This window comes from Spinacia oleracea, chromosome 1, assembly GCF_020520425.1.
Source record: "Spinacia oleracea cultivar Varoflay chromosome 1, BTI_SOV_V1, whole genome shotgun sequence".
Classification (NCBI taxonomy): Eukaryota; Viridiplantae; Streptophyta; class Magnoliopsida; order Caryophyllales; family Amaranthaceae; genus Spinacia; species Spinacia oleracea.
The window spans coordinates 106756155-106782665 of NC_079487.1; the positions used below are offsets into that span (position 1 = coordinate 106756155).

Consider the following 26511-nt stretch of genomic DNA (forward strand, 5'->3'; position numbering starts at 1 on the left):
CGGTCCCGCTAGTGCCTGTTATGTGCACACAAGCACCCCAATCGATCATCGACCCTCACTCCTGTCGCCAATAGGCAAGAGTGCCCATTCTGAAGCAAGCATCCGCTCGTGCCCCGAGCCTTGAGATTCACTTTCCGCACAACACTTGTGCCCTTGTCGCCCCATAGACAAGAGCGTGTCGCACGATCCGGTGTTAAAACATTCAGACCCTTAAAAGAAATAGCGGAATAATTGTATTTTTATTGTCATAAAACAAGTGAAGTAGAAACTAAAACATTTTAATGGAACGACCCTTGAAAGAAATAGTGGAATATTTCAATGGAAAGATAGATTATGATTACTCGGTCTAAGTAGTTACTTAATATGAGTACTACTAATCTATAAGTGAGTATACACAAAATATTAAGTATCCTCCTTCTAGTGTGTGCCTATCTCTCCGGAAATCACCGAAATACAGGTTCGGTTTTCTTTAGGTCTTTCAACCGTTCAAGGGGTTCAGTTTTGATCGATCTTGGGGTGTTCGGATCTCGTTCACAACTACCTTCAATTATTCCGGAGCTCTCCTAAGCGCCGCCGCAATTAATCGCCGGTAAAGGTAAAGCGCCGCCGCCTTTAATTTGTAGGTAAAGGTAAAGTTTAGGGTTAGGGTTTCAATTTCGGGATAGAATTAGTTGGTCTTTGGTTGTGTTCTGTGTGTTTGGGGGTTTTGGCTATTGTTATCCCTTTGGATTTCTAATCGCCGCCGTCTCGTAGTGCCGGATAACCCCGATCTTGACGGTATAGGTAAAGATTAGTTAGGACCGCCAGTGTCTCGTAGTGTCGGATAACCCCGATCTTGACGGTTGGTAAAGGTTAGTTAGGGGTTTCAATTTTGGGGCCAATTTCGTTCCTCTGTTTCCGTTGCCTCCTGAATTTCATTATGTTTCCTTGTCTGGTTGTGTTAATGTTTTTGGAATTGTTGTACTTGGTGTATGTTGTGGTTAGTGGTTTTAATTGTCAAGTGTCAGGGTGTAGCATAATGCATTGCTTGTAGTGGTGGTGGATAGGCTCCTTGTGGGTTTTTTTGTTGTTGGTTAAAGTTTGAAGGTTTGTGGTTGGAGTGTTTAAGGTTGTGGAATGTAGAGGTTGTGGATTTGGGTGTCGTGGATTTTCTGATTAGTGTTTCAATAGTGTCAGTCGCTCTTCTTTGTGGTAAGGATCCAGTGTTTAGTTCTACCCTTGTAGGTAGTATGTTGGGTCGTAGGATGAGGGAAGAAGGTAGTATGTTTAGGTGTAGAAGGAGTGTTGGGTGGATGCGAGTGTTGGTTGTGCGTTTTAGGTTTGTGGGGAGCAGTTCTTTTGCTTTCCTCACTCTCAAAATCTCTTATCTAAAGACAGCTCCCCAAATGCAAATTTTGGGGATTCATAGCTTGTCAAGTTTGAGTCTTTCCTATTCAAAAGGGAGAGGCTCCGAGTATCCATTCATGTGGATACCGAGTCATCTTTGGTGGCTCAGTGTGTGTGTGAGCTTTTGCTCACAATGTCAAGTCAACCATCTCGTGTTTGTTCTATCCTTTTGTTTCTTTCTTCGTCTTAAAAGTTCCACACGGTTAAGGAATGCTCGAGGTGCTAATTGCCCAAGCCATAACACAAACGGAAAAGTGAATGGGGATGTGCAAGATAAGGCCATCTTTCAAAGGCCAACAATCAAGGGAGCTTTTATCTTTGTAGTTTCTTTTAATGTAAGCAAGCAGTTTGTATTATGCAGTAGAACTCATATAAGCAGCTTTGGGTGGACCAAAGTTTTGCTAATGAGTTTTTAGGTTGTAATTTTGAACTCTTTGTTTTATGCAAGTTTAGCCTATGTCAAAAAAAAAGAAATAGTGAGTTGTGACTTGTGTTGTGAATGCGTAGTTTCGTTACGTGACGTCTTTGACCATTTATATTTTTATAGTATTTGAATTTTCACCATACTACCTCCACTGTTGGATGGTTAAGTTAACCCATCACCATTCATCAATCAACAAACTATTTGGTGGTTTTGTTCTTAGAATCTTTAACTAGTCAGGAACCATTACAATTAGCAAGTGGACTTAAAAAGGTGGCCCATCCTTTTTAAGTACTTTGGAGTAATTAATTTAGTTATATTATTATAAATTTAAAACTTGATATTCATGTTTACATCCAAAACAAAAATGTGCACAATCCTAATGCTCATCTTGCAACCTTTTCTCTTATCTTTATAGGATAGATGCTACTTAAAAATTGTCCACGTAGCTGAGAGTTATGACTTTAACACTTTGTTTGAATAAGAGAAAGTTGGGGGAAAGAAAAAAATTCATTTACCTTTCTCATTATAAACACCATCATATCCTTTTAAATTTGGAGAGATTTGAAGTGAAAATGGAGATCCACTTTTCCCCTCCCTTTCTTTCCTTTCCCCTTGTTTTCCCTTCTATCTCGCGTTTTGCTCCATCTTCTACTCAATTAAGCCGATACCAACGATATCCAAATTCCAAACTAAGTGTAAACATGATTAGGTAGTCGAAATTGTGGTTCGAGGTATGAGTTTAGGAATCGAAATTTTCTTATACAAACACATAATATACAAGTTTTGTTCATACATCAAATTGAAGAAACCATTTACTCTTACCCATTATTTGATTGTGGATTATGCCCACCAAAAATTAACAAAAAAAAAAAAGTGTTTCCTACCAACCAAAATGGGCCCCTTAATCCTAAAGCTCATGCATGCAATATGTATGGGGGTGAGCCACCCTTTTGACTCTTTAAGAGTTTTACGTCTTAGAAAATTCTAAAGTGGGAAAATTAAGAGAAGGATCCATTCTTTTACTTATTGACCTCTTTGTATTTTCTTTCCACTTATATAAAGTAACCACCACTCCCTTCATTATTCTCGTCAACTTTCTTCTTCCTTTTTCCCGGCCATCGTAAATAAAATCATAGACGTGAAAATAAGAGGTGGAATTTGGTGCAAAATGGTGACCTCCATCGTTTCTCTTGTTGTGTTAGCTTGCATCTTGTACTTGATCATCAACCATTCAGTGGAATCTCCGAAGCATAAGACGGTGGGTGTTTACTTTAACACGACGGCGCCGGAGATTGCTCGGACAGATGATGACTATATTTGCGCTACACTAGATTGGTGGCCTTCTGATAAGTGTGACTATGGTTCTTGTAGCTGGGGTGAAGCCTCTCTTCTCAATTTGGTTGGTATTCTACTTTTCCTTCCTTATTTCTTTGGGTTTTAAACTCTTTTTCATTTCTTTGTTTGTTATATGTATTTCAACTAAACGACCTGTTTGCCATCTCTACTTGATAATTCGGGTACGATAAACTTTGGTGGTGATGAGAGTTAATTGCAAGCACTTAATTATCAGATAACAAGAGTAAAAATGACAAAAGGAAGAGATAATTGAAATTTCCATTACTTGAATTGTGAAGTGATTAACAGTGTGGATAAAGTAAGGTTAAAGCGACAGATGAGGATGAGGAAATAGTATTGTCGTAGGGTTATTTTTTTTGTACTTGTTAGGATTTTTATTCTATGTTAAAGTAAGATGAAAGTGGGGTAGTGGGTGAATTAAATTTTTTTTTTTTGACGGATGGTTGAATTATTTATTATATTAAAAAGATGATGCGAGTAAGTGAGGGAACCACAAGAAAGAGAAAAATATTAATATAATTGAAAATATGGACCAAAACATGTCAAAAAAAAAAAGTATGTCTCTTTTTAAAATACGGTCTTTAAATAAAGTATATCTCTTTTTAAAATACCGAGAGAGTTTGTTAAAAAAAAAAAAAAAAAAATACCGAGAGTTTGTTAAAAAAAAAATTAAAAAAAAAGTGAAGAAGTCATACGACATTTACAATGATTCTCATGCTTTGTGAATTAAAAACAGAAATTTAGCCTAGTGTTTAAAATTGACTTGTGTACGGTAGTTATCAGGTTCGAATCTTTCCACCCTGTTTGTAATTTGTATTACCCTCGTATCTCATTCGCACCAAAAGAGAAGAAGAAAACGGAAAAAAAGAATAACACAATTTTTACCACCAAAAGAGAAGAAGAAAAAGAAAAACAAAAAAAAGAATGACATACTTCGTAATTTTTACCTTTGATGCGAGCATCAATTTTACGCTTTTTCGATGCTTCCCGGCCACCTTATGAAATACGGAGTGCATAATAATAGTGCACACTTTGAATTAAAAAAAGAGGAATGATATCCACTTGAGTTAGCTTATGCTTTGTGGATGCAATGGCGATGATGGCGCGCTGATTATTTTAATACTTGAAACATAAGGAACATGCGATCGATCTGATTACCACTGATGATAGCCAAGTGACTAAGCAAGCTCCATTCATATTTAAATGATTTTGTTTATCCCAATTTCTACACTTTTACCAAAAGAAAGAAGAGAAAAAAAAGAATAGGTTCAATTTAATCGAATTTTTTATTTGAAATTTTTTTTACGTAGGAAAATTCATGCATTAATTCCCTTAAATTCACTCAACTAAGCTTAAATGCAGAATGCAGTGCAAATATCTCCTGTCCATGTACCTTACAACTTAATCAGAAATTAGAGTGATCTCTTCTTAGCTAATTAAATAATTAGTGTCTTTTCTAACATCTGTAGGATCTGAACAACACAATTCTGTCAAACGCTGTAAAAGGTAAGCTTCGACGCTCCAATTACCCCGTACCAGTCTCCAGCATCGACATATGTGATAATGTATACATAAGTATTATTTATATGATTTTGCAGCATTTTCACCCCTGAAAATCAGAATGGGTGGAACATTACAGGATAAGCTAATCTATCAAACAAATTACCAACAAACTTGTAACCCATTTGTCAAGAATATCTCTCAACTTCTTAGTTTCTCAGAAGGCTGTCTTCCCATGGCGCGATGGGATGACCTCAACAAGTTCTTCACAGATACAGGGTATCTACTTATTTCAATCTCGCTCGCTCCACTTTTATCAACACATTCTTTTACTAATAATTAATATGCCTAACTAAACAAATGCATCTTTCATATTGGCATTTCTGTAACCAGGGCTGTTGTTACATTCGGGTTGAATGCGCTTACAGGAAGAACTATACACCCAGATGGGTCAGCAGAAGGAGCTTGGGATCCTAGCAACGCCGAATCACTTTTGAGGTACACAGTCAACAAGAGATACACTATCTACGGATGGGAACTTGGTATGAACTTCTCAAGAGTGAATTGCTCACAAGTTTTCAAGCAAATCAAACTAGTCTTACATATTTTTGATGTTTTGAACAACTGATAGGAAATGAACTGAGTGGAAATGGAATTGGTGCGAGGGTAACAGCTCAGCAGTATGCTTCAGATGTACAAACCCTGCAACATTTGATTGAAAAGGTGTATGTAGGCTCTGAGACAAAGCCTATACTGCTTGGCCCTGGAGGATTTTTTGATGCTGCGTGGTTCGCTGAGTTTATTGGAAAAACAACCAAGTCTCTCCAAGCTATCACCCACCATGTCTATAATCTTGGTGCAGGTAAAAGTGTAAAACTCACCCATTCAAAATCATCTGACTCAAAATATAAGGAACCAGCACCCAATCAGTCTCCATATCAGTCTAAATTTTCATGGGATTAGTATAACTAACATGGCTATGCACACCTACAGATGGTTGTGTGTCAGGCCAGGTCGGGCTTCGAGCCGAGTCCACTGGCCGTGGGCCTGAGCGGGCCATGCTCACGCCAAGCCTACACTGTATTGTGCCGAGTTCAGCCGAGCCGAAAGGTTCAAAATAGGGCCCAGGCCCACGGGCCGTCGTGCCTACGCCTACTTTTACAAACTTAAGCGTACTTTGGCGTGCTTTTTCGGAAAAAAGGCAGCCCAGGCCCGACCCACGACTTCTTGCTCGTGTCGGGTCGTGTTTTTTCGAGCCTGAGACGGACCAGACTTTTTCAACCTTTTTTTCTTAATCTGGTTTTCAGGTGACGACAACGGCCTTGTGGGTAGGATATTAGATCCATCCCTCCTTAACAGGGAAGCAAGTGTATTCAGAAACATCCAACAGGACATAAGGAATTCAGGGACTTCAGCTGCTGCTTGGGTTGGTGAAGCAGGTGGTGCTTTTAACAGTGGTCGCAATCATGTGACAAATGCTTTTGTCATGAGCTTCTGGTAAGCTTTTCCACATCATTCAGCCACTTAAACACAACTGATGAATTCCCTTAGCTTAAGTTTCTGGGCTTTTATAAACAACAATAGGTACTTAGATCAGCTAGGAATGGCAGCAACCTATGATACCAAAACTTATTGCAGACAAACTTTGATTGGAGGAAACTATGGGCTTCTTGATAAATCCAGTTTTGTGCCAAATCCTGATTATTACAGGTATTATAAGTCTAACTATGAATTGTATTGCTACATTTGTGAAGCAAAAACACACAATTTTTGAAATCACAAAAAAGTTGTATTATTACTGACTTGTGATATTTGTAGTGCTCTTCTTTGGCACCGTTTGATGGGAAAACAAGTTCTCTCCACAACCGTTTCTGGGACGAGTAATTTACGAGCTTACACTCATTGCTCGAAGCAATCTGTGAGTACTATCAATTCCCATATCAAGGTCTTACTACATATGGTTTTAAAAATGTATTTACTGCGTATTTCAGCCACTTCAGTCAAAACAATACGAAGCATTTCCTACAACAGTTGTATACTTTCTATATTTTTTATCAAGGAAAAAGAATGTCACCCCATACAAATTTGAAACCTTTTATTTAAAGTTGATTATTTCATGACAGTTCAGTAGAGAAAAGACAGGAAATAGTGTAAGAAGAGGCTAAGTTTGATCTGACATACCGTGTTTATTCATTCAGCAAGGCATCACATTGCTCTTAATCAACCTCGAAGCTGAGGTGACCTTTAGAGTCAACATATCTACAGAAACAGGCAGCATTTTAGCACAAAGCAGCGGTTCATTTGCTAGGAAATCCAAGTTTGAAAAAATGCCAATAATCATGAATACAAGAGAAGAATACCACCTGACGGCCCCTGGTAGAGATTTGAGCAGCAAAAAAGTGCTTCTAAATGGGAGAGTTTTGTCTGTCGATTCCTCCGGAAGCATTCCATTACTGAAACCTGCAATTGTACATTTAAATGATCCAATAACTGTTGCGCCATTCTCGGCTGCATTTGTACATATACCGAGCATTGTTTCACATGCTTGTAAATAGAAACAGATACATATCACAATAGATTCAAATAGAAAGATAGAGCACAAATGTAAAAAGTATCATAGTGAAGCTTCATTATTCGTAGCCATGAACCCATCTCTTTTTTCAACTGTATTTGAGCACATTCCCAACCTGGCTTCCACAAAATAACAACGCAAGGACTCAAATGGAACTGGAAACACAATGGTGCTTCATTCATACTCAAATAAACACAACAAGGGTACTCAAAAACCATTAATACGGAGAAAATGTTCCCCGTAAGAGTACTAAAATTTTAATCCACAAATCCTATGCTCATCCTAAAGTTTCTTCATAGGAAGGCTTAAAATCATCTAAAAGCAAAATTTCCGAAATTCTAAATGACGTCTCCTTAGGTAAACATATGTTGCTTGAATTTCAAGCTCTGATCTGGTACGAAAAAAATCACTTTATTGACTCAGTTAGTTACTGTTGGCTCTTGCTGTAGTGCGGTAGGAACCACAGGTCTCCAAGTCGTTCCTTCTGGGCTGTCCATCAGAGTAATTCCCACTGCAGCCAATTCTTTTCTTACTGCATCTGACTTCTCATACTCTTTGTTCTTCCTTGATGTATCTCTCTCTTCAATCTTTTGCTTAACTTCAGCTTCTGACATTTTGGCACGTTTTAAAGCTTTCTCTTTGAGCTGATGTAGAGCCTGCAAAACCACAATTTGACATTAGTTACAGTTTTTCAAGATTCTTATAGCTGCAATTGATATAAAATTATCAAAAATATCTACCTCTGAGTAACTTGTTGGCATCAACCCAAGAGCAACCAGCACATTTCTGACTGCCTTCTCTAAGGCTGCAAGTGATTCAATTCGCAGCTCACGCTTCTTTCCCTGTAGTGCAAATGTAAAAAATCTATTAAAGAAGATGCCAAACTAGAAAGGCATTCTCTCCTTAACGGAATCATAATGAGCATGGGGTGGTAGAAAATAAGTGACTACAAGAGAGCATCCAATTTTCTCCTTGCAAACAAAACCTACAAAGTAACCAAATGCACAGATCACAGCGTTCTGAAATTTGTCACTCATTTATCTTTCGGCCCGTTTGGAAGCCGGTAATAAATGTCGGCAATGGGAATCAACTTGAGTATAATTTGGCAAGGAACGTAACATTATAATCTCCATGGTGATGCAATCTCATCCCCAAACTTGTGTTTATCTTCGTACATTTTCATTCTCACCCAATACCACCCCGAAAATGGCAACGGATGGTAATGAAAGTTTAGGAAGAAAAATAGACAATTTGGGGGTGAACTAGCATTTCCACGGGAAGACATTGATTATCCTTACAATTTACATACAAATTTCATTCTTATTAAAACTTTTATTACCGGCTTCCAAAAGAGCCATTTATGTTTTTAAGTTTACTCGATTCTATTATCTTCTAGAGTTGGGCAAAGCAGATATCCATCTATTTCAAGTGAAAGTATATCATATCCAGTGAACATTGGTTAATAAAGCCTCTGCAAGTGGACTTAGCTTAATAAATCTTTCTTCTATGACTTACAACAGGTCACCCATAAAAGAACGAAATCACTTTATACTCACATAAGTCGACTTGCATATTCGACTTTATACTCGCATAAGTTGGACCCCAACCCAACCCCCCTACCCTCATTATAGAGGAGGAGAGAAAAGGAGGGGTGGTAGAAAGAAGGGAAAATATTCTGAGCCTTATCAACTTCCATTAGCTTTGGAAAATCCAATTGAGGACATAGTCAAATAATTCAGACCAATAACATGACATGATGACTTCATATATGAATCAAGCGGAAATTTTCTACCTTGCGAGTATGAAGAAGATCATTGATGGTCTTCAATGGGTCAGAAAGTCCAGCAAGAACAACTGGAGTGTGAAGATCATCTGACATTGAAATGACAAAAGTATTTTGGAAATCTTTGATGCAACTTGCAATATCCTGCGGAATTGAGTCCTTCAAACTAGCCTTTTCATGCTCTTTCAGAAAAAGTTGACTATCAAATAATGTCTGCATACAGATTACATTACATATTAGAAACAAGGGCAGTAGGAGAACAAAACCACATACTATCTACGGGCTCGTTCGTTATCCTTCTTTCAGTTTCCAGAAGTAAGAAAATCACAAAAAGTAGTTTCTTGTTTTATGTTGTTAATTTTAAAAATCAACATGATTCTTATTAAAGGCATGAATGACTTTTAGTTCACGAGTCAACCAATATTTTATGCCATTCAAAATCATAAAACCAAAAGAAAACTGACAATGATACGTAACAAACCCTGGTTTTGCACAAATCACAATCAAAATTAAATGACAAAGTATAGTGAAAGGAGCTTAAGCAGAGAGGCAGTAAGTTTTAAGGCATCAGAATTCACACCATAATTTCAAGTTTTCAACATTCTGACCATGCAAGGAGAATTGGCTATTTCCATTTACCGTGTAGGAAAGAAGTGTAGGTTTAGGACCCCAAGTCTATGTTAGGGAGACACTAGAAATTACCTAATATAGAATGGTTTGAATGTTTTATAAGTTTAAATCACCATTTTCATGCAAAAACATAAATGCAAACATACCTGGTATATGTAGAAAATACGTTCTGATGCAAACTCCAGTAATGCATCAGAGTAATTTATTGGAGAACGATAGTGGGTTCCCATGAGGAAGAGTCTCAAGGCAAGCGGGTGATAAAGCTCTATAACCTAGGAAGACCAAGAGAAGCTAGATCAGTAGACTAACCATAAAAGGAAAGGTTACGAATAGGTGAACCAAAGATCACAAACTTGGTACCGAAAAGCTTGTTCAGCTAACTCAATATACCTGCCGGATTGTGAAGAAGTTACCAAGAGATTTGGACATTTTTTCCGAATTAATAGTGACAAATCCATTGTGCACCCAATAGCTTATATTACTTTCACAACATGCAGCACAGCTCTGAACGATTTCATTTTCATGGTGAGGAAACATAAGGTCCATCCCACCACCATGTATGTCAAAAGAGTAGCCCAAATACACAGCACTCATAGCACTGCATTCGATATGCCAACCAGGTCTTCCAGGACCCCATGGACTCTCCCAAAAGGGCTCTCCTTCTTTGGCAGACTGTAGAAACAGAATAGTTTTGTAAAAAGTCACAGATCAAAAGCAGGCTAAGCAAGCCAAACAATGCAACAAAAGTAAAAGAACAAATAGTCAACCATCAGCTTGCTGCATGCATCATTGAGGGGAGGTGGTATATTTTTTGCATTCTTTAGAATTGAGCAGTGAGAAAACAAAGAATAAGAAAAAGTTAATATGACAATGCTTTCAGTCAGAAGCTCAGAACTCGATTATGTAATGCGAACAAACAAATATTACTCAGGCTCGGAGAAAAATAATCAAATATGACATCATGGCTGGCTATTCTCAAAAGTCTTGGCATGGTCTAACATGAAGTGCCCTAGTATCATGTTACCTGATTCGCTAGTATGAGATTTGGTACGGGTTCGCAATTCGCTACCTAATTTTCCAAATTAGACCAAAAATTGTACAATTTCATGTTATAATTCCTTTTCGGTTCGTGGGAGAGATTAGAGAATTAGGTAACACTTATCATGTTATATTCAACATTGAGGTGTTAACCATTGTACCAATTAATTCCCAGTTGGACATAGAATTGAAGTAGAACATAGAAGAGAACAAAGCACTTTCCGCAATCAGTAAACAAGCTGGATGGAATACGTAGGGAACAAGTACTGAGCAATAGCTACTATAGATTTTCCCCACTCTCCCACTATACCAGATAACCAGATACTGAAATACTGTTGCATAATTATTAACCTTGATACAGTAATACTTCGTGTAACCAAAGATGATTTCTGCTCCAAGGATTTCCGGAAAAATATGGAAGGATAAATGGAAAACAGAAAAATATCCAAAATAAGTACTTACTTTCCATAATGCAAAATCAGCTGGATTTTTCTTTCTCGAGTCAACAGCTACTCGCTCACCAGCTCGATTGTCCTCCAATCTCCGTCCTGACAATCGCCCATAATCAGGGATCTTTGTCACAGAAAAGTAGACATCCCCATCCACACTGTAGGCATAGCCATTATCAACAATCTGCCAAGACAGTGAGGTAAAACAGAGATTATATGCAGAGCCTACTCTGCAAAAAATGAAGTTAAACAGCAAAAAGAACCTTTTAAATTTTGCAATACAGTCCTCAACGTAAAACAAATATGCTAAAAGAATCTCTTCCCCCATCAAAGTACATGTAGGCATATAGCATCACGCCACGAACTTAGGAATCAACTTATCCTGATAATATAACTTGAAAAATAAAATACCTGCTTGATCATGTCTATAATTTGTGGTATGTGATCTGAGACACGAGGTTCTACCGAAGGAGGCAAACAATGAAGATAATACATGTCTTGTAGAAATTCGTCACAAAAACGTCTGCTAAGAGATATTGGATTCTCCCCCAGTTCGTTGGCTCTGGCAATTATCTACAGAATTCGAAAATTCCATACTCAGGTATCCTGTCAGAAAAATAATAAGACAGTCGGTACATGACATCAAATATTAAGCCAAGGCTACAATCACATTGAAGCCCTAAAATGTTGATTGCTTGAACATGACAAAAGTTTTAGCTTGAACAATGACAGATGCTATTTGTAAATGGAAGAATTTGAGGCAGGAAGTTTAGGACAGGAGTAAAGATCATAATCATGACAGCCAAAAGGAAGAAGCCTAACTATCATAAGCACATAACAGAGCAGCTTGTTAGCTAACCTTGTCATCAACATCAGTGAAGTTCCGAACATAACAGACTTCATAACCCATATACTTGAGGTGCCTGCCAAATCAACAGATAGCCAGAAACAGCACTATTCAGCTGATATAAAAGCAAAGAAGACTCATCTTAGACAGAAAAGACTTGTCCAGTTCCACCACTTTAGGCAACTACCATGGTAAATTGAAGTCGCGAGTACACTGGAGAAATCTTTGATGTCACTAAATTTCTCCCAATTCTAACTGTTAACTGAAGTTGCTTGAAATTAACGAAAAAGAGGGGATATTTCAACTACATTCCGTATTTTACGGTAAATTTGCTATTCTATTATGTTATTTACAACAAATAAGGCCAAAATTAAGCTGCATACCACATTTTATGCAGTCTTTACATTAGTTCAAATCATAAAAAGGAGAAAGTCAATAGAAACGAGAAATCGTTTAATGATTCATATCAAATAAACAAGAACTATGCTCGATATCGCTTTGGACAAAGTATCATTCAAACAACCACATGAAATCCTGAATGTCACCCTAATCACAGCATAAATCATCAAATCATTTAACCTAATCCATTCAACTAAACACAATTTTTTTTGGTGAACCACAATAAAGCTTTCACCTTTGCATACTCAAATCAACAACAGCCACACACACACACACACATTCCCAATTTACATTGCAAACAATCAGCAAATTCAGTTCTCAATCCAAAACAAAAAATAAGTGACAGGCATTTAAATTTCAACAAGCCATAAAATACAACAAAAACAAAACCCAGAAATTTCACAGCAATAAATCAAAATTGACATAATTAGAAAGTTGTATAAAATTAAAGGATTAACCTGTAGAGAATATCAAAGGTAACATAAGCTCGGGCATGACCAATATGACTATAATCATAAGCAGTGACCCCACAGACATACATTCCCACATTGCCATCAACTTTTGGCTTAAACAACTCCTTCTGCCTGCTCATTGTATTATAAAGCCACATTTCTTTCTTGATTTCACCCTCTAATTTATCTTTGTTGGAGCCATTGACCATATTGTTATTGGTATTTTTGCCATTAATCGAGGCCGTGGAACAAAAGAAACGAATCCTTTTGTTAATTGCATGATTTCTGGATTGATTGGTGAATTGAGAACGAAACTGAAATGGGGTTTTGGAGAGAGAAAGAGGGGATAGATATGGCGGGAGGAAGGGTTTGCAGCACCTCACCAGGGTCACCATTTTCGGTTTTGGGGATAATTAGATTGCGGTTTCGCCACTTCGGGTTCATGAACCCATTATAAATGGCCCACATAGTTGATTGTTCTCATTAATCTATCTCTAATGGTTGTAGCTAGGGCACTACTCCGTAGCTTGAGATTTATAAAAGTGTCAAGCTAATAGCTAGACTATTATAGTGAAAATAATAAATTATCTTGTCCAAGTAAGAGCATCTTCAATGATTGTAGTTATGGATTTGCTTGAAATTTATAAAAGTTTCAAGCTAATAGCTAGATCATTGGAGTAAGAGTAATAAATTAGCTTGGTCAAGCAAATTAGCTTGTTGCTTAACAACTCGCTCCCAAAATATACCAAATAATTAATTAACAAATGAGACAAGTGGGACCAATTTAAATAACATGCTAGTTGCTAGCTATTGGAGCACAAATTAGCTAGACAATATAATAGTTTGAAATTTTATGTGGCATAATAAGCTAATTGTCCAATTAGCTTACCATTAGAGATTTAGAGATGCTCTAAATTAGCTTAAACAAACTAATTTGTTTAACAACTAGCTCTCAAAATTGCCAAATAATTAATTGACAAGTGGGACAAATTTAAATAACTAGCTAGTTGCTAGCAATTGGAGCACAAATTAGCTAGACAAAAAAATAGCTTGAAATCTTATGCGGCATAACAAGCTAATTGTCAAATTAGCTTACTATTGGAGGTGCTCTAATGTAAACTAAACTCAAACAAACTTTAAACCCCTATTAAAATAGGATTTGAATATGGGACCTGTCACATGTAAAATGATGTCTTACCATCTTAGTCAATCATTGGATATTTTCTTTTTTGCACATAGGTAACTTAAAACATCAAATTGTATATCTATACTAACATTTTACGTATTATACACCATAATATGATATTCAAAGTAGTAACCTGGGGCATCGACCGAGCCAAACACTAGTTAATTAATATATATTTCGTAATAAAGAACAAATAATCTAATCTAACCTAACCTAACTATCTATGAGTTTGTCCCACGCGTTTTTAAAATTTCATAAACACACCACATATTTATTAAGGAGTACTAAACTCACCAAACGAGTCGGTCAAATCAGGCTGAGATTTAAAGAACTTCGATTTTAGGTCATTTTCACGCTTTGTGTCAGGTTCAAGTCGTACCGTGTTAGTGAACCAAAATATGAAAATCAGAAAAAATAGTTTCCATATTTTTGTCAGTTTTAAAAATCAACATGCAAATATGACTACTTTTTAGTTCAAATCTAAAAAAACTAGGTAAAAGTTACAAAAAAAACTAGGTAAAAGTTACATTAGTGCACAAGAAACTTATTGTACACCTTGTGCGTGCAAGACCGTCTGTAATCTAATAGTATACCGTGCATTACTATTTTGCCTTATATATAGATTTTTACCCAAAAAAATGTTAAAAAGAATTGTGTGAATAGTAAAAAATGTCAAATTATTACAACTAAAATTGTACAAGGTACTAGACTAGACCTGTCAAACGGATTGAGTTACAAAATTACTTTGGGGTTCAGGGTAAATCGGGTTGGTCAATTTCGACTTTATAAATGCTAGTTCAAGTCCCATAACTTTCAGGTTGCGGGCGACCCTAGGGGTGGAGAGATTTTAAACGCGTATTAATTTTTTATTAATTTGGATATTAATTATACAAAAATATGCGGACAAATTAACAAAGTTTCATACACAAGATAATATTTAGTCAAATTCAACAATAAAATAGCGTATAATTCAAATCAAAAGTATGCTACACCCAACAATAACAACAACGCGTTTATTGTGTTTAAAAATTCATCATAATCTCATTTATTATTATAAATTCAACAATTTTCAATCGATCGGATTAAAACGGGTTCGGTCGAATTTAACCCATTATGTTGGGGTCCAATAAAATCGGATTGCTGGTCATAAAATCTTATTTCAAGATTCAATTTTTTCTACTCGGTCTCAGATTAGATTTCGGGGTTGGGTTGATTTTTGACCGGTCTCTTTGACCCATCCTAGAACTTGCCAAATATACTCCGCCACATTTCGCAAATTCGCAAGTCAGACTCATACGAGCCCCTTGAAATTCCTCGTCCTCCATTATATCGCCAACTGCAAGCGGTGGTGCTTCCATCCCACTCCACCCCTTGTATCAGCTGCTATCGACTCCGAGGTATCTTCTAACCTAATTTCACCTGTTCAATTCCTATTTCTCTTGCAATTTCGATTTCTTCAATTGATTCTATTTTTATAATCACTTTTTCTTCTCAATTTATCATTTCCATTTTGTTTAATTTTCATTGCCGAGAAACTCATTTTTTTGGGTGATTTTTTCATGTTTAATCGAGCTTAAGCACATTTGTTATGGTCATATTCATTAATTTTCAATTTTTCCGAATTATTTTGCGAATTAGTGATGAAGTACAGTGGGTAGTGATGATCTTACACACTGATTTTCTTATTTCTCCAAGTTAATTTTGTGAATTACTGATGCACTTATTGATTTCAGTGTGTAATTCTAGTTCTGATTTTCGCAGGGTTGAACTGTGTATTATGTGACGGACATCAATAGTGCAGTAGGGTTATTGCAACTTATGACAAATATGGGAGGAGGTGAGTGGTACTAGTATATGCAATTCCATGTTCGCTTGATACAAGCACAACCTCTAAATGGAGAATTTCGAGTTAATTATTAAAGGATGTTGCTTTCTCACCATATACGGAGTATTTATGTAATTAGTTGCTTTCACAATTTACATTAATTTTATCTTTACAAAATTCATGCTAGTTGTATCATGTTTCTTTGACGTCTTAAGAAATACAGTACTTATGAGGCATGAAGCTGAAATCTGTATTCTTGTTATTATTGAAGCTTTCTAAGATAGCACAGTAACATGAGCTAGAAACTGTTTTGTAATTGTTTCAGGCTTGCTGATGACCGCTAAGCTACAGGGGAATTTGGGTTTGCAGAAGAACAAGGTTTTGCTTTCTCAGTTATCTGCTTTTCAGTTCCTATTGGATGATTTTTATGGATCTTGTCGTCCGAGCATTGATGACTATGCCAATAGAAGAGATTTGATTCGTATTTTTAACGAGATTACTAGAGAAATGTATGGTAAGCTTATTTTCTTCAATTTTCTTTTAATGTATATGACAAACTATTTTCATGCAACTAATGCAAGTGGCGTCCGCGTATAATTTCACGCCAAACGTGCTTCCATAGAAGAGTAGTCTATTAGTGAAGTCTGTAGTGTTGTTGGATGTTCTGTGAGATAATTTATGTAAGGAGAATTTTGCGATTGGTGAATGTGCTTCTTACATGTTTAAAGGTGAAGCTTGACATATTGCCCATTATAAAGTGCCTATTCTTGTATTTGGAACTGTGGATGTGGTCATGTGATATTAGCCGTGTAAAGAAGAAGATATTATGTTGTAAGCCAAATTGCAAATTATCCATCGAAAAAGTTTATTCCTGAGAGATGCCTGCTAAGTTTGCTAGTCTAAATCTATTCTTTATCCATGAACATGAATACGTGTTTCAAGTGTCTGAATTTTTGCACAAATCATCCTATGAATGGTTAAACCATTAACTATGATGAATGGTCTGGTATATTTGTATTTGGTTAGTAGCTGCTGCACCAGAGCTGAACATGCAACGTCAATCCAAGCGCATTTATATAGATGGAAACTAAGTTTCTTCCATGACTCATGATCTGTAAATCTAATTACACCAAATAAGAATGTAGAATGCTTAGCTCTTATAGACCACCATTGCATACACACTCATTAAATAGTGCCGCTTCCCTGATTGATAAAATTGCTACTCTACAGATTCAAAAGTTGAATCGGGACACTAGAAATAATATTCTTTGCAGAAGGTATTTTAAGAACTCAAATTCTAGTGTTGGGAAGAGAATCTTGATTCATTGAGTGTTTTAATTGCTTTGCACCTCTTGTAATACACTACTACGCTAATGATAGTGTGGATGCAAAGTACTCGGTTTTCTTTAGCCTTTTTCTTTACGAGTTAACAAATGAGAAATTCTAAGGCACAAAAGCATCCCCTATGCGTACATGGTCTTCTGTAGAATGCATTTATGATGCCACATTATATTTGGATACTTCATAATTTGTGCTACTTTTCTTGCTTGACATATAGACTGGCTTGATGGAGGTTATGATTACTAGACTGGCATAATTATGGTGATTTTTAGATTTTTTCTAGAATAGTTTTTAGTTTTTAATAATTGATAAATGAGAATTAGGATGTGGCAAAAAATATTTAGAACTGGAAACTAAGGCTACCAAAACATACTTTATTACTAATAACGAGGGTTGGAAAAAGAATCGATTATCATGTAGCTAAATATTTTTGTGTTGTTAATATCTTCTAATTTGTATGCTTATGGAAAAAATATTCTTTTCCGCCTATTAAGGAGGAGCTTTTTGGTAGTCTTTATCCAATAAGAATTTGCATGAATCCAATTTTCATTTCATCCGGGAAAAGTTTCCCATAATGATATCTATGCTACCTAGTATCGTCATATATCAGTCAGTGGTAACACGATGTATAGAGTCTGACACTTGCCCCTTATTGAGAAAACAATTGCTAGAGTTAAAACATTAGCAGCTTCAACCGAAGAATGGGATGAACCTCAACAACCTCTATACCAGACCATCATCATAGTTAGCAGCTCCAGCTCCGTATCAAGGTCACGATCAGCCATTTACTTTGATCAGTGATTTTTTTTCCCCAATCTTAATTTCTTTTTTATTTAGGAAAATGACATGAATAATCACAAGTTTCACCTTTTATTATTCAAGAATAATCCCAATTTCGGAGGGACATTCACAAATTAGTCCCATCTGTTATTTATCTTGTCTTTGTAAGGATCTGTCGCATATAAGTAGTATAGTAGGTTGGATTAGGTTACTTAGGTACCCACAAAACTTCAGATTAATCTTAAATAACCGAAACTCCAGAAGGTGAGATCAATTTAAGATGATGAGTGAAACTTGGGTTAATCCATGTAAGTTTTCCCTTTAAATTTATTCATGTAGTACTTGTTTTTGAGGATATTGTGTAGATGTTTACTGAAAAAATTCTAATGATTACATCATTTCTTTGTCTCTCAGGTAATAGTGATGAATGTCCTGTTGTGGAGAATTTTGGATCATTCCTAATGGATATGTTCAGTGCTAAAAGTGACCTTGATTTATCAATTAATTTTAGTGACCAGTTGTTTGAGGCTGATCGTATTGCAAAAATCAAGACCCTCCGGAAGTTTGCAAAGAAATTCTACGCCCTCCGAAGTAAATAATCTACAAACATTCCCTTTCACACTTCTTTTTACTAATGTTGTTTAGTTGAATTTCATTTGTTAAATGTTGCTTTGGTGCTGCAATCTGCTTCAAACTAATATTGGTATTTGGGTGGATTATGGATAAATTATTGTTTGTAAGATGAGTTATTTTGTAGCTGTTCGTAGAATATTGGGTAACATCCTTCGTTCAAGGTACCAATTAGATACAGACATACAGTATTGATGGTTCTTTGTGAACGTTGTTTAATTGAATGTCTCAGCCAAAATATAAACGCTTAGACAAATTTTTTAAGTGCTATTTTCTAGAGAGTAAGAATGGTACTTATGATTGATGCTACTAATATTGGCTCTTTCGTTGAAAATGTATGCTGAGGAAGAAATAAGGCTGTAGTGAAACAGTTACTTCTTCAGTCCCAAATATATTGTCCTAGAAAACTTTGTAGAAATATTAATGACTGAATGTATCAAGTGGGATTTAGCTAATAGTATACTAATATGCATTAATTAAAGATAAGGGCAATAAACTGGGACATAATAAAATGTAAAACAGCATATCATCTTTGAAACAGTGAGTTCTACAGTTTTAGATTATGAGAGTATTATAATTTGATATTACAGTGATTATTGGTGAAAGAGAAACCTTGTCTTGGTTTAGAACTTAAAATGTCCGGGTGTGGAAAATGTCATTTGTAGGAATAGTGCATTAGTGCGTAGAATTCTTTGTTCAAGAGTGGCTATGATAGCATGTCAATATGTGATAGGCATTTTCAGAAACTTAACAAAGTGGAATTCAAGTATGAAATTTCACTTTGCTGCATGATGTGGCTGAACTAGGATGTCGCTAGAAATACCGACTGGTGTATTTGAACAAGAAATAGTTCATTACCTCCCTGTCCGGCTTCCTTGTTTATTAAATTGTGACTTTCCATTTTGCTCAAGTGATGAAATTTCCTTGTCCCGTGGCTGTCAGTCGTTATAGAATTCGCCTATTTTTTCTCTTCACTTCAGGCTTTATTGACCTTTCCAAATATTTTCAGAGAAAGGGCATATTACAACTGTGGAGCTGATCATGTCAGCTAGGGTGCCTGTATTAAAAGTTACTGATTCTGGATCTGGAATTGAATGTGATTTTTCGGTTGGAAACAGGGATGGCATTGCCAAATCCCAGATAGTGCTCTTGATTTCGGCAATTGATGAAAGGTTTCAAAAGCTAAGTTTTATTGTAAGTAAACTCTTTTCCTTTCAAATGATCTCGATTTATATCATAGGCTGAAATCCGGAAAAGGAAAATCAAAAGGGGATCAGTTGTTGTTGGTAATGGAAATTAAGATAGTAGCTTGATTGAACTTATTTTAGTTAAGTTTTTTTACTCTGCTCCAGCTTTACCAGATTCGCGGGTACCCCCCACGAATCTCTAGTCGGTTCGCCGTACCGAATCGGGTTCTCTGGCGACCCAATTCGGTGGTTCTCTGGCGACACAATTCAGTGTGGTTCGCAAACCAAATCTCTGGTATTGTCGTGCCTAATCCGAAACCCTAGTTTTAGCTATTGAAGGCCAGGGAAGGCGAGAGAAGAAAAATTATGTTGGGGCTTTTATTTGAGAAGGAAATACATGTGATTTGAGTATGAATACTGAAATAAAATCTTTATAAAATCTGATATTTTGAACAACTTTTTTTCCCGGGGAAATAAAAGTTCCAAACCCCCCTTGCGAACCTAAAACCAGCCATCCTGCAAATCGCGAACCCGTACCCGCACCGAAGCGAACCACGAATCAGGTAACCCTCCTTTGCTCGGTCATTAAGAAAACAGTGAAAAAGGAACTGTGTCAGTCTATAATTTTCTTGAGAAAAGTCGTGACTAGTAAGATTTTGAAGGATATCAACCTTAAGAAGTTAGTTCCAACAAATACCATGTTACACATTTACACATCATTTATGATTTTTGTAGGTGCTTTACCCTTGTGATTTGATTCAGTGTCATGTTTAAGTGCGTTTTTTGTGTTGGCAATAGCAACTTTTAGAGCATGTACATTAGGATTCTTGGAGTGGCTCTCCAAGTAGCTCTACAAGTAGCTCTCGGACAAGAACTATCTCTTGGCCAACATTGGGGCTCTTGAGTGGTTCTTGAGGGGCTCTTGAGTAGCTCTTCATGGAGAGCTACTTCAAGGTAACTCTTGCCCAAGAGCTCTCCAAGAGTTGATTCTTGTTGAAAAATGGGGAGTAACTTTGAAAAGTGCATAGTAACTTTGGTGAAAAGACAATTAATTATGGACCACCAAATGGTAAAAATGATATTGGAGAGCTCACTTGAGGAAGCAACCAATATTGGGTGTTTTTAGAAATGAATTCTTGAGTGTGTTTTGTAGAGAGATAGAGAGAGAGTGGGGAGCCCCCCAAGAGCTTTTTTGAAGAGCTAAAAAAATGTACATGCTCTTAAAGAAAAAAAGGTTGAGCATGTTGAAGATCGATAAACATAAGGAAACATACAGCTGTGGAGTTGACTTTATTAATGGCTGCAAACAATTTTAAGTAAATGCCTTAAATAGGAGAATTGGCTGACAAGATTCTCTAGGGATATTGGGGCTTGTAGTTGAATGAGTGTTTTCAGTTTTGTGTTGTGTTGTCTACTGGCGTTATCACCATGGTGCTATGAAACTAAAACCCAGAAGAACAAAACGAACAGAATTATTGATCATGGAAACGTATTGTGCAGTTGAAAGCTTGGGCTAAAAAGCAAGATATCAACAGCTCTAAAGATGGAACACTGAATTCTATATCGCTAATATTACTGGCGGCATTTCATTTGCAGGTTGGACACTTTGACTAACCATATTTCTTTATATAAATAGCTGTCTTATATTTCTGAGTTTTACCAGTGTACTAAGTTTTAGAAATGATCCAGATTAGAGAAAGATGTAATTAGAAATAAAAAATTACACACTTCAAACTTATAGCTCATGATTGAGAATATCATCATGTAGCTTGAGTGCATATAAATATATTTTCAGCCTTTGACCTTTGGTCTTTCTCCAAGGGTCTTCAGAACAGTCATTTTGTTGGCTGATGCTTACTGCAAGCCCCCATGCACCAGTACAAAGGCAACTCTTATTTTGCATATAGTAAAGTTCTGGTGTGAATAGCTTACGCGGAATCTTGGTGGAGAACGTGTGCTAGTTTTATGAGTATTGAACTATTCCAGACTTCTGAAGCTAATATTTCTTATTTTTTCGAAAAACTATTCTCATCAGGGTTAAAATATCATCTTTACCCCAATGTTAGTCTATATCAAATGGTCCTTGGCACTGTCCTGAATCTAATGGTCTTGACCTGATAGATGAGTTTAGCGTCCTAAAAATATTGATTTTTTCTTTTCATCTTATGGATAATGGACATAGGTCATTTATACATTGAGGTTTATAAATAAAGTTGTATAGTTCATTCATCAATTTATCAGTGACTTGATTTCTCTTCATTGGTTTCACTGGTGACTCTTCGTCGATTGATGCAGACTCGAGAAATCCCAATATTACCTCCATTTTCTGCCATTTTCAAAGGTAATATTTTTTAAAAAAAGTTCTTTTTAGTAAAATCTGAGATGGAACTTTTTATTGTTGTCTGCTTGTGCACTAGAGAAAGTAGAATTTAATCATTCTTAGGCTCTGTTTTGTTCTCCTTATTTCCACTTATTTCAGGAAAAAATAGTTCAAATAAGTTCAGATAATATAAGTTCAAGAAAAATAAGGGTTACCCAATTACAATTTATAACTAAAATAAGTTCCAAGTTCAAATAAGATAAGTTCAAAAAAATAAATGAAAATCAAGTAGAACGCACCCTTATGACTATATGAGCCAATTATTGAGGATTTAGTTATCAGAAAGTGCATAGGAAAGAGCAGGACCCTGGGGGTTGGTCAGGATTTAGACGATTCCCAACTTTCAGGCTTTTGCTTCTTTGATGTTGAAACCAATGACAATAACTGCAAGTTTGGCTCTACTCAAAGTGTATTTAGACAGCTGCCAAGTCCAAATGCCTGTCAGATGATAAAAGAGCCTTAGATGATGGAAGCAAAATTGTGATATTTCAGAGAGTTGCAGCCTCAAAGACTTTATGTCGGCTGCAAAGATTTTTCTTTTGGAAAAACAAATCTATCATTTCTCACTTTGTTATTGGTTATATTGAAGTTTTTAATGGGTATAGAAATGTTCCTGATATTCAGCATTTTTGTTTTGACTTCTGATTTTATGTCGCACACTCCAGGTGGAACAGACCCAGCGACTGTCAAGAAAATAATTCCTAGTTTTTTGAACTATGGGAAACGAAATAAAGAATCTCTTGCTGAGCTCTTTGTATCTCTGTTGGTTAAGGTAAATGTTTTGAATTACAATACTGCCTCTGACTCAAAATATGGGGTAATATATATGCATCTTTCATACTTGCATGTTACAAGTTTACACCTTACAATCTAAAGCAATATTACAACTCATGCTGAGACTTCACGTCTTCAGGACATATTCCTATTTCCTTAGGTACGTCCATTTAGTGCAGTACTTAACTAGGGCTTTTAGTCAAGTAATTTTTTCTTTCTTCAAAATTTAAGTGCTTCCTGTTGTATGTCCTTCATTTTAAATACAGTTAGCTGATTTAAGTTTATTTAAAAGGAGGAAGTAATAAAGGATGGTTGATTTAGAACCTATTACAAACTATGTCAGTAGTTCTGTACACTTCCCATTGTGTTTTGATATCTTCTCTCGATTTTCTTTGCCATTATAGCTTGAATCAGTAGAATCATTATGGTCGAGGGGACTTTGTGCTAGTACTTATGAGGGGACGTGGATAAATAAAAGCTGGACAGCGGCTGGACATATTAGAGTAAGTAGCCTGACTTCATTAACTAAAATGTATGCCTGTCATTTTTTATGAACATGCTGATCCTATAGCTTCCAACCTGCACATTTGCAGATTGAGGATTTTACAGACAGGTCTGAGAATACTGCGAGAGCAGTGAAATCAGCAAACATGAACAAGATATATTCATGCATCCGGCGTTCTCTGGAACAGATTAAGTTATTCAGTGAGGGAAAAATGAATGCAGACATGTTAAAGAACCTATTATTTGGTAAAATTCTACCTCAAACTAAAAAAATTGCAAATGTTGGTGATTCAAAACTATCAAAGCCCTCCTCTGAAAACCCTGCTCAGAAAAAAAAGAAGCGCCCGACTCAAGGGGTTCCAGCAGAGGGGAAAAGACCTGAAAAACAAGGTAAGGGTTCTCATAATTCTTCCGGTACGAAAATTCCAACTCCCTCTGGGAAAGGCGGAGTAAAAAAGAAGTCTGGAAAAAGAAGAAAATCTGATCCTGTGACTTCAACTTGTTTTCAAGGACTGGACAAGTCACATGAGACTCAAATTGGGAGCTGTCAACCACTTCCCCTTTTACCCATCCAGAGAGTTCACACTGAGGCTTTGAACAATGCTACTCAAAGAACTCGTGTTGACACTTTGAGCCATGCACGCCAACCACTTCCCTATTCTAATCCACCTTATGTTCAAGGTTCTGGAGGATTTGGACCTGACAGAATTCATGTTGAGACTTTGAGACATGCTGCACTAAACTGTTCGCCACACCAATCTGTTCACTTTTCAGGTTATGGAAGATTAAGACCAGAGAGAAATCATGTTGAAACAATGAAATATGCTACTGCTCCAAATTTCCCACAGGACCAACCACTCTCTCATTCTAATCATCACATCCAAGGTTATGGTGGTTTTAGATCAGATAGAACTCAGGTTGAGACTTTGGGACGTGCTCCAAATTTCCCGGAAAGTCCACAGTTTTCTGTTCCTAATCCACCAGTCCAAGGTTTTGCAAGATATGCACCTGAAAGAATGCATGTTGAAACACCAAGCTACTCTGCGTCAAGGAGTCAACAACTTCCCTATGCTGCAGGATTCGGACCTGAGAGAAGTCATGCTGAAACTATTTATCATGCTACTCCAAGTTTTCAAACATCTGTTCCATATACTTCAGTCTATAGGCCAAGTATTAGTGCAATGGCACCGCATCAGCCTCATATTCCTACTGTTCCTCTTACAAATCATGCTGGGTATCAAAGACCTCATGATACGCGCCAATCTTTCTCGCATGTACCTTACCAGTTTGCTGTCAACAACCGCCCTTATCAGCCTTGAACCTTTATCATTGGCCTTAATGTAAATTATGGCTCAATAGATTAGGGGAAAAATAGAATGCTACCACAGTCCACAGTAGCTGATCAAGCAGTCGTAGCATTGTTACATATTTTAATGTTATTATCATTCAAATTAGTAATCTTCAATGTTTATGATTTCCCTTTCAAATAGCTTAGGGGAAAAGTTCTGTATCTGAATTTGATTAGTAGTGCTCTAGGTTTCATTGTTACATATTAAATGATTATTGTTACTATCTTTCACATTAGTAATCTTCACTGTGTGTGATTTCCCTTTCAAATAGCTTAGGGGAAAAGTTTTCGGTATCTGAATTTGATTAGTCGTGCTCTAGGTTTCAACTTTCAAAGAGTTTTGCTTAAAGTTTTTGCCGTATGCTGTTATTGTATGGTTCGGGATTGATCTGCAACTAACGGGGTAAAGTTTCCAATGAAAACTATCAACATTTCGAAGTCATTACTTTATATGGGGTATGTTATTTTTATGTTTCTGAACACATGCAAGATACATGTATTTACAGAGGGCTTAATTTTACTCGATCACCATTTTTGTAAATATCCACAATGATCAACTTATAATCTATATAATATACTAAAAGAGAGGAAATCAATGTGGTGATGACAAATGTCACTCATTGATTCACCTCTCTTTTAATATAAAACTAATTGAGTAGATAATATTTTGTCATATTTAATTTAATGAATTTTATGGTAACAATTACTAATATGGAAAAATCCATAAAAAAATTTACATAAAGAATGATATAATTTAGGAAATTGGTATATCTATATACAATTTAGTATATATTTACTACGCAAGTTAGAAAATTAAACTAAGTTATATAACTTAGTTAGTATATACTAAGAACAAAAAATAATCTCATCACAAAAAATAATCTCATCGGAAAAATGATATTTTACAAGTTATATAATTTAGTAAGTTAGTATATACTAAGTTAGTATATTTTAAATAGAAAATAATATAAACTCATCGCAAAAGTATGACCCATAAAGAATTTTTTAACTTATATATTAAATTATACGAAGTACATATTTTTTGTTAGAACACTAACTGCAAAATGATATGTATCCCTATTGCCTAAGTATTTAATCTCATCGCAATAAATTTCATATGCGAAGATTGCTAATAATTTATTTTTATTTTTTTACACCTAAGTATAGAACGAACTTATATCGTAGTATTGTTCAAAATTCTTATTCAAAATTTAATAATGAAATAATAACATACCAGTTTAATTCATTTTCCAAATAAGAGAGAATAATTTGTTAAAGTATTACTAGCCGTATCGATATTGGACATCTGCACCCAACTCTTATTATATACTTCCTCCGTCTTTTAATACTCGCAACGTTTGTTAGTTTCACGCATGCCGATGCACAACTTTGATCATTTATATCTTAAATTCTCTTTATGCAAAAATTATAAAAATTTGATATTTTGAAAATACACATTGAGACGAATCTAACAAGATCCCACATGACTATGTTTTATCTTATATAAAAAACACTACGAATGGTCAAAGTAGATTATATGAATAGTGGCAAAAGTCCAAACGTTGCGAGTATTAAAAGACGGACGAAGTATTATGATTTATTCAAAATTATGATCTTCAACAACGCTTATGTTTTACCAACCTTAATCTCTAAATTTTGGGTTCGGATATACTAATAACATATTCTATGAATTCTAACTCATAATATACTAATAATAAGT

At 35.9% G+C, this 26511-nt stretch overlaps 3 protein-coding genes across 7 annotated transcripts; 2 read left to right on the forward strand and 1 right to left on the reverse strand.

Annotated features, from left to right (window-relative positions):
* The first annotated feature begins 2299 nt into the window (after window positions 1-2299).
* On the forward strand, window positions 2300-7309 carry LOC110801137 (heparanase-like protein 3). Its single transcript, XM_022006457.2, has 9 exons — window positions 2300-3209; window positions 4636-4672; window positions 4765-4945; window positions 5060-5208; window positions 5298-5528; window positions 5974-6163; window positions 6251-6376; window positions 6485-6584; window positions 6865-7309. Exons 1-9 carry the CDS (start codon window positions 2979-2981, stop codon window positions 7219-7221), a joined length of 1602 nt encoding a protein of 533 aa, XP_021862149.2. The 5' UTR covers window positions 2300-2978; the 3' UTR covers window positions 7222-7309.
* Window positions 7310-7383: 74 nt separating this feature from the next.
* On the reverse strand, window positions 7384-13271 carry LOC110801136 (cysteine--tRNA ligase, chloroplastic/mitochondrial). Of its 2 annotated transcripts, none has more exons than XM_022006454.2 (9): window positions 12843-13271; window positions 11998-12061; window positions 11550-11711; window positions 11152-11322; window positions 10042-10323; window positions 9798-9923; window positions 9031-9234; window positions 7979-8080; window positions 7384-7894 (listed from the first exon to the last, which is right to left on the reverse strand). In XM_022006454.2, exons 1-9 carry the CDS (start codon window positions 13229-13231, stop codon window positions 7658-7660), a joined length of 1737 nt encoding a protein of 578 aa, XP_021862146.1. In that variant the 5' UTR covers window positions 13232-13271; the 3' UTR covers window positions 7384-7657. The 2 variants fall into 2 exon arrangements, with proteins under 2 accessions (XP_021862146.1, XP_021862147.1); XM_022006455.2 differs by having other exon boundaries at window positions 11550-11744; window positions 12843-12917.
* Window positions 13272-15191: 1920 nt separating this feature from the next.
* On the forward strand, window positions 15192-25085 carry LOC110801186 (uncharacterized). 4 transcript variants are annotated; one of them, XM_022006515.2, is made up of 11 exons: window positions 15240-15419; window positions 15784-15859; window positions 16173-16361; window positions 18383-18559; window positions 19608-19792; window positions 21286-21381; window positions 22081-22126; window positions 22831-22937; window positions 23344-23442; window positions 23533-23833; window positions 23954-25085. In XM_022006515.2, the coding sequence occupies exons 2-11, from the start codon at window positions 15841-15843 to the stop codon at window positions 24760-24762; spliced, it is 2028 nt and encodes a 675-aa protein (XP_021862207.2). In that variant the 5' UTR covers window positions 15240-15419; window positions 15784-15840; the 3' UTR covers window positions 24763-25085. The 4 variants fall into 4 exon arrangements, with proteins under 4 accessions (XP_021862205.2, XP_021862207.2, XP_021862208.1 ...); XM_022006513.2 differs by having other exon boundaries at window positions 15192-15419; window positions 23533-25085; XM_022006516.2 differs by having other exon boundaries at window positions 15241-15419; window positions 16173-16356; window positions 23533-25085.
* Window positions 25086-26511: the final 1426 nt, after the last annotated feature.

What these genes read in the sequence shown, in the direction of transcription:
- LOC110801186 (XM_022006513.2), top strand. An exon ending in GATTACTAGAGAAATGTATG is followed by an intron (nt 16,362 to 18,382) that starts GTAAGCTTATTT and finishes TTTGTCTCTCAG; the next exon opens with GTAATAGTGATGAATGTCCT. An exon ending in TGGCGGCATTTCATTTGCAG is followed by an intron (nt 21,382 to 22,080) that starts GTTGGACACTTT and finishes CGATTGATGCAG; the next exon opens with ACTCGAGAAATCCCAATATT.
- LOC110801137 (XM_022006457.2), top strand. Translation starts at nt 2,979, where the DNA reads ATGGTGACCTCCATCGTTTCTCTTGTTGTGTTAGCTTGCATCTTGTAC. An exon ending in TATCTACGGATGGGAACTTG is followed by an intron (nt 5,209 to 5,297) that starts GTATGAACTTCT and finishes AACAACTGATAG; the next exon opens with GAAATGAACTGAGTGGAAAT. An exon ending in CCAAATCCTGATTATTACAG is followed by an intron (nt 6,377 to 6,484) that starts GTATTATAAGTC and finishes TGATATTTGTAG; the next exon opens with TGCTCTTCTTTGGCACCGTT.
- LOC110801136 (XM_022006454.2), bottom strand. Translation starts at nt 13,231, where the DNA reads ATGGTGACCCTGGTGAGGTGCTGCAAACCCTTCCTCCCGCCATATCTA. An exon ending in ACTTCTTCACAATCCGGCAG is followed by an intron (nt 9,924 to 10,041) that starts GTATATTGAGTT and finishes TGGTCTTCCTAG; the next exon opens with GTTATAGAGCTTTATCACCC. An exon ending in ATCTTCTTCATACTCGCAAG is followed by an intron (nt 8,081 to 9,030) that starts GTAGAAAATTTC and finishes TTTGCACTACAG; the next exon opens with GGAAAGAAGCGTGAGCTGCG.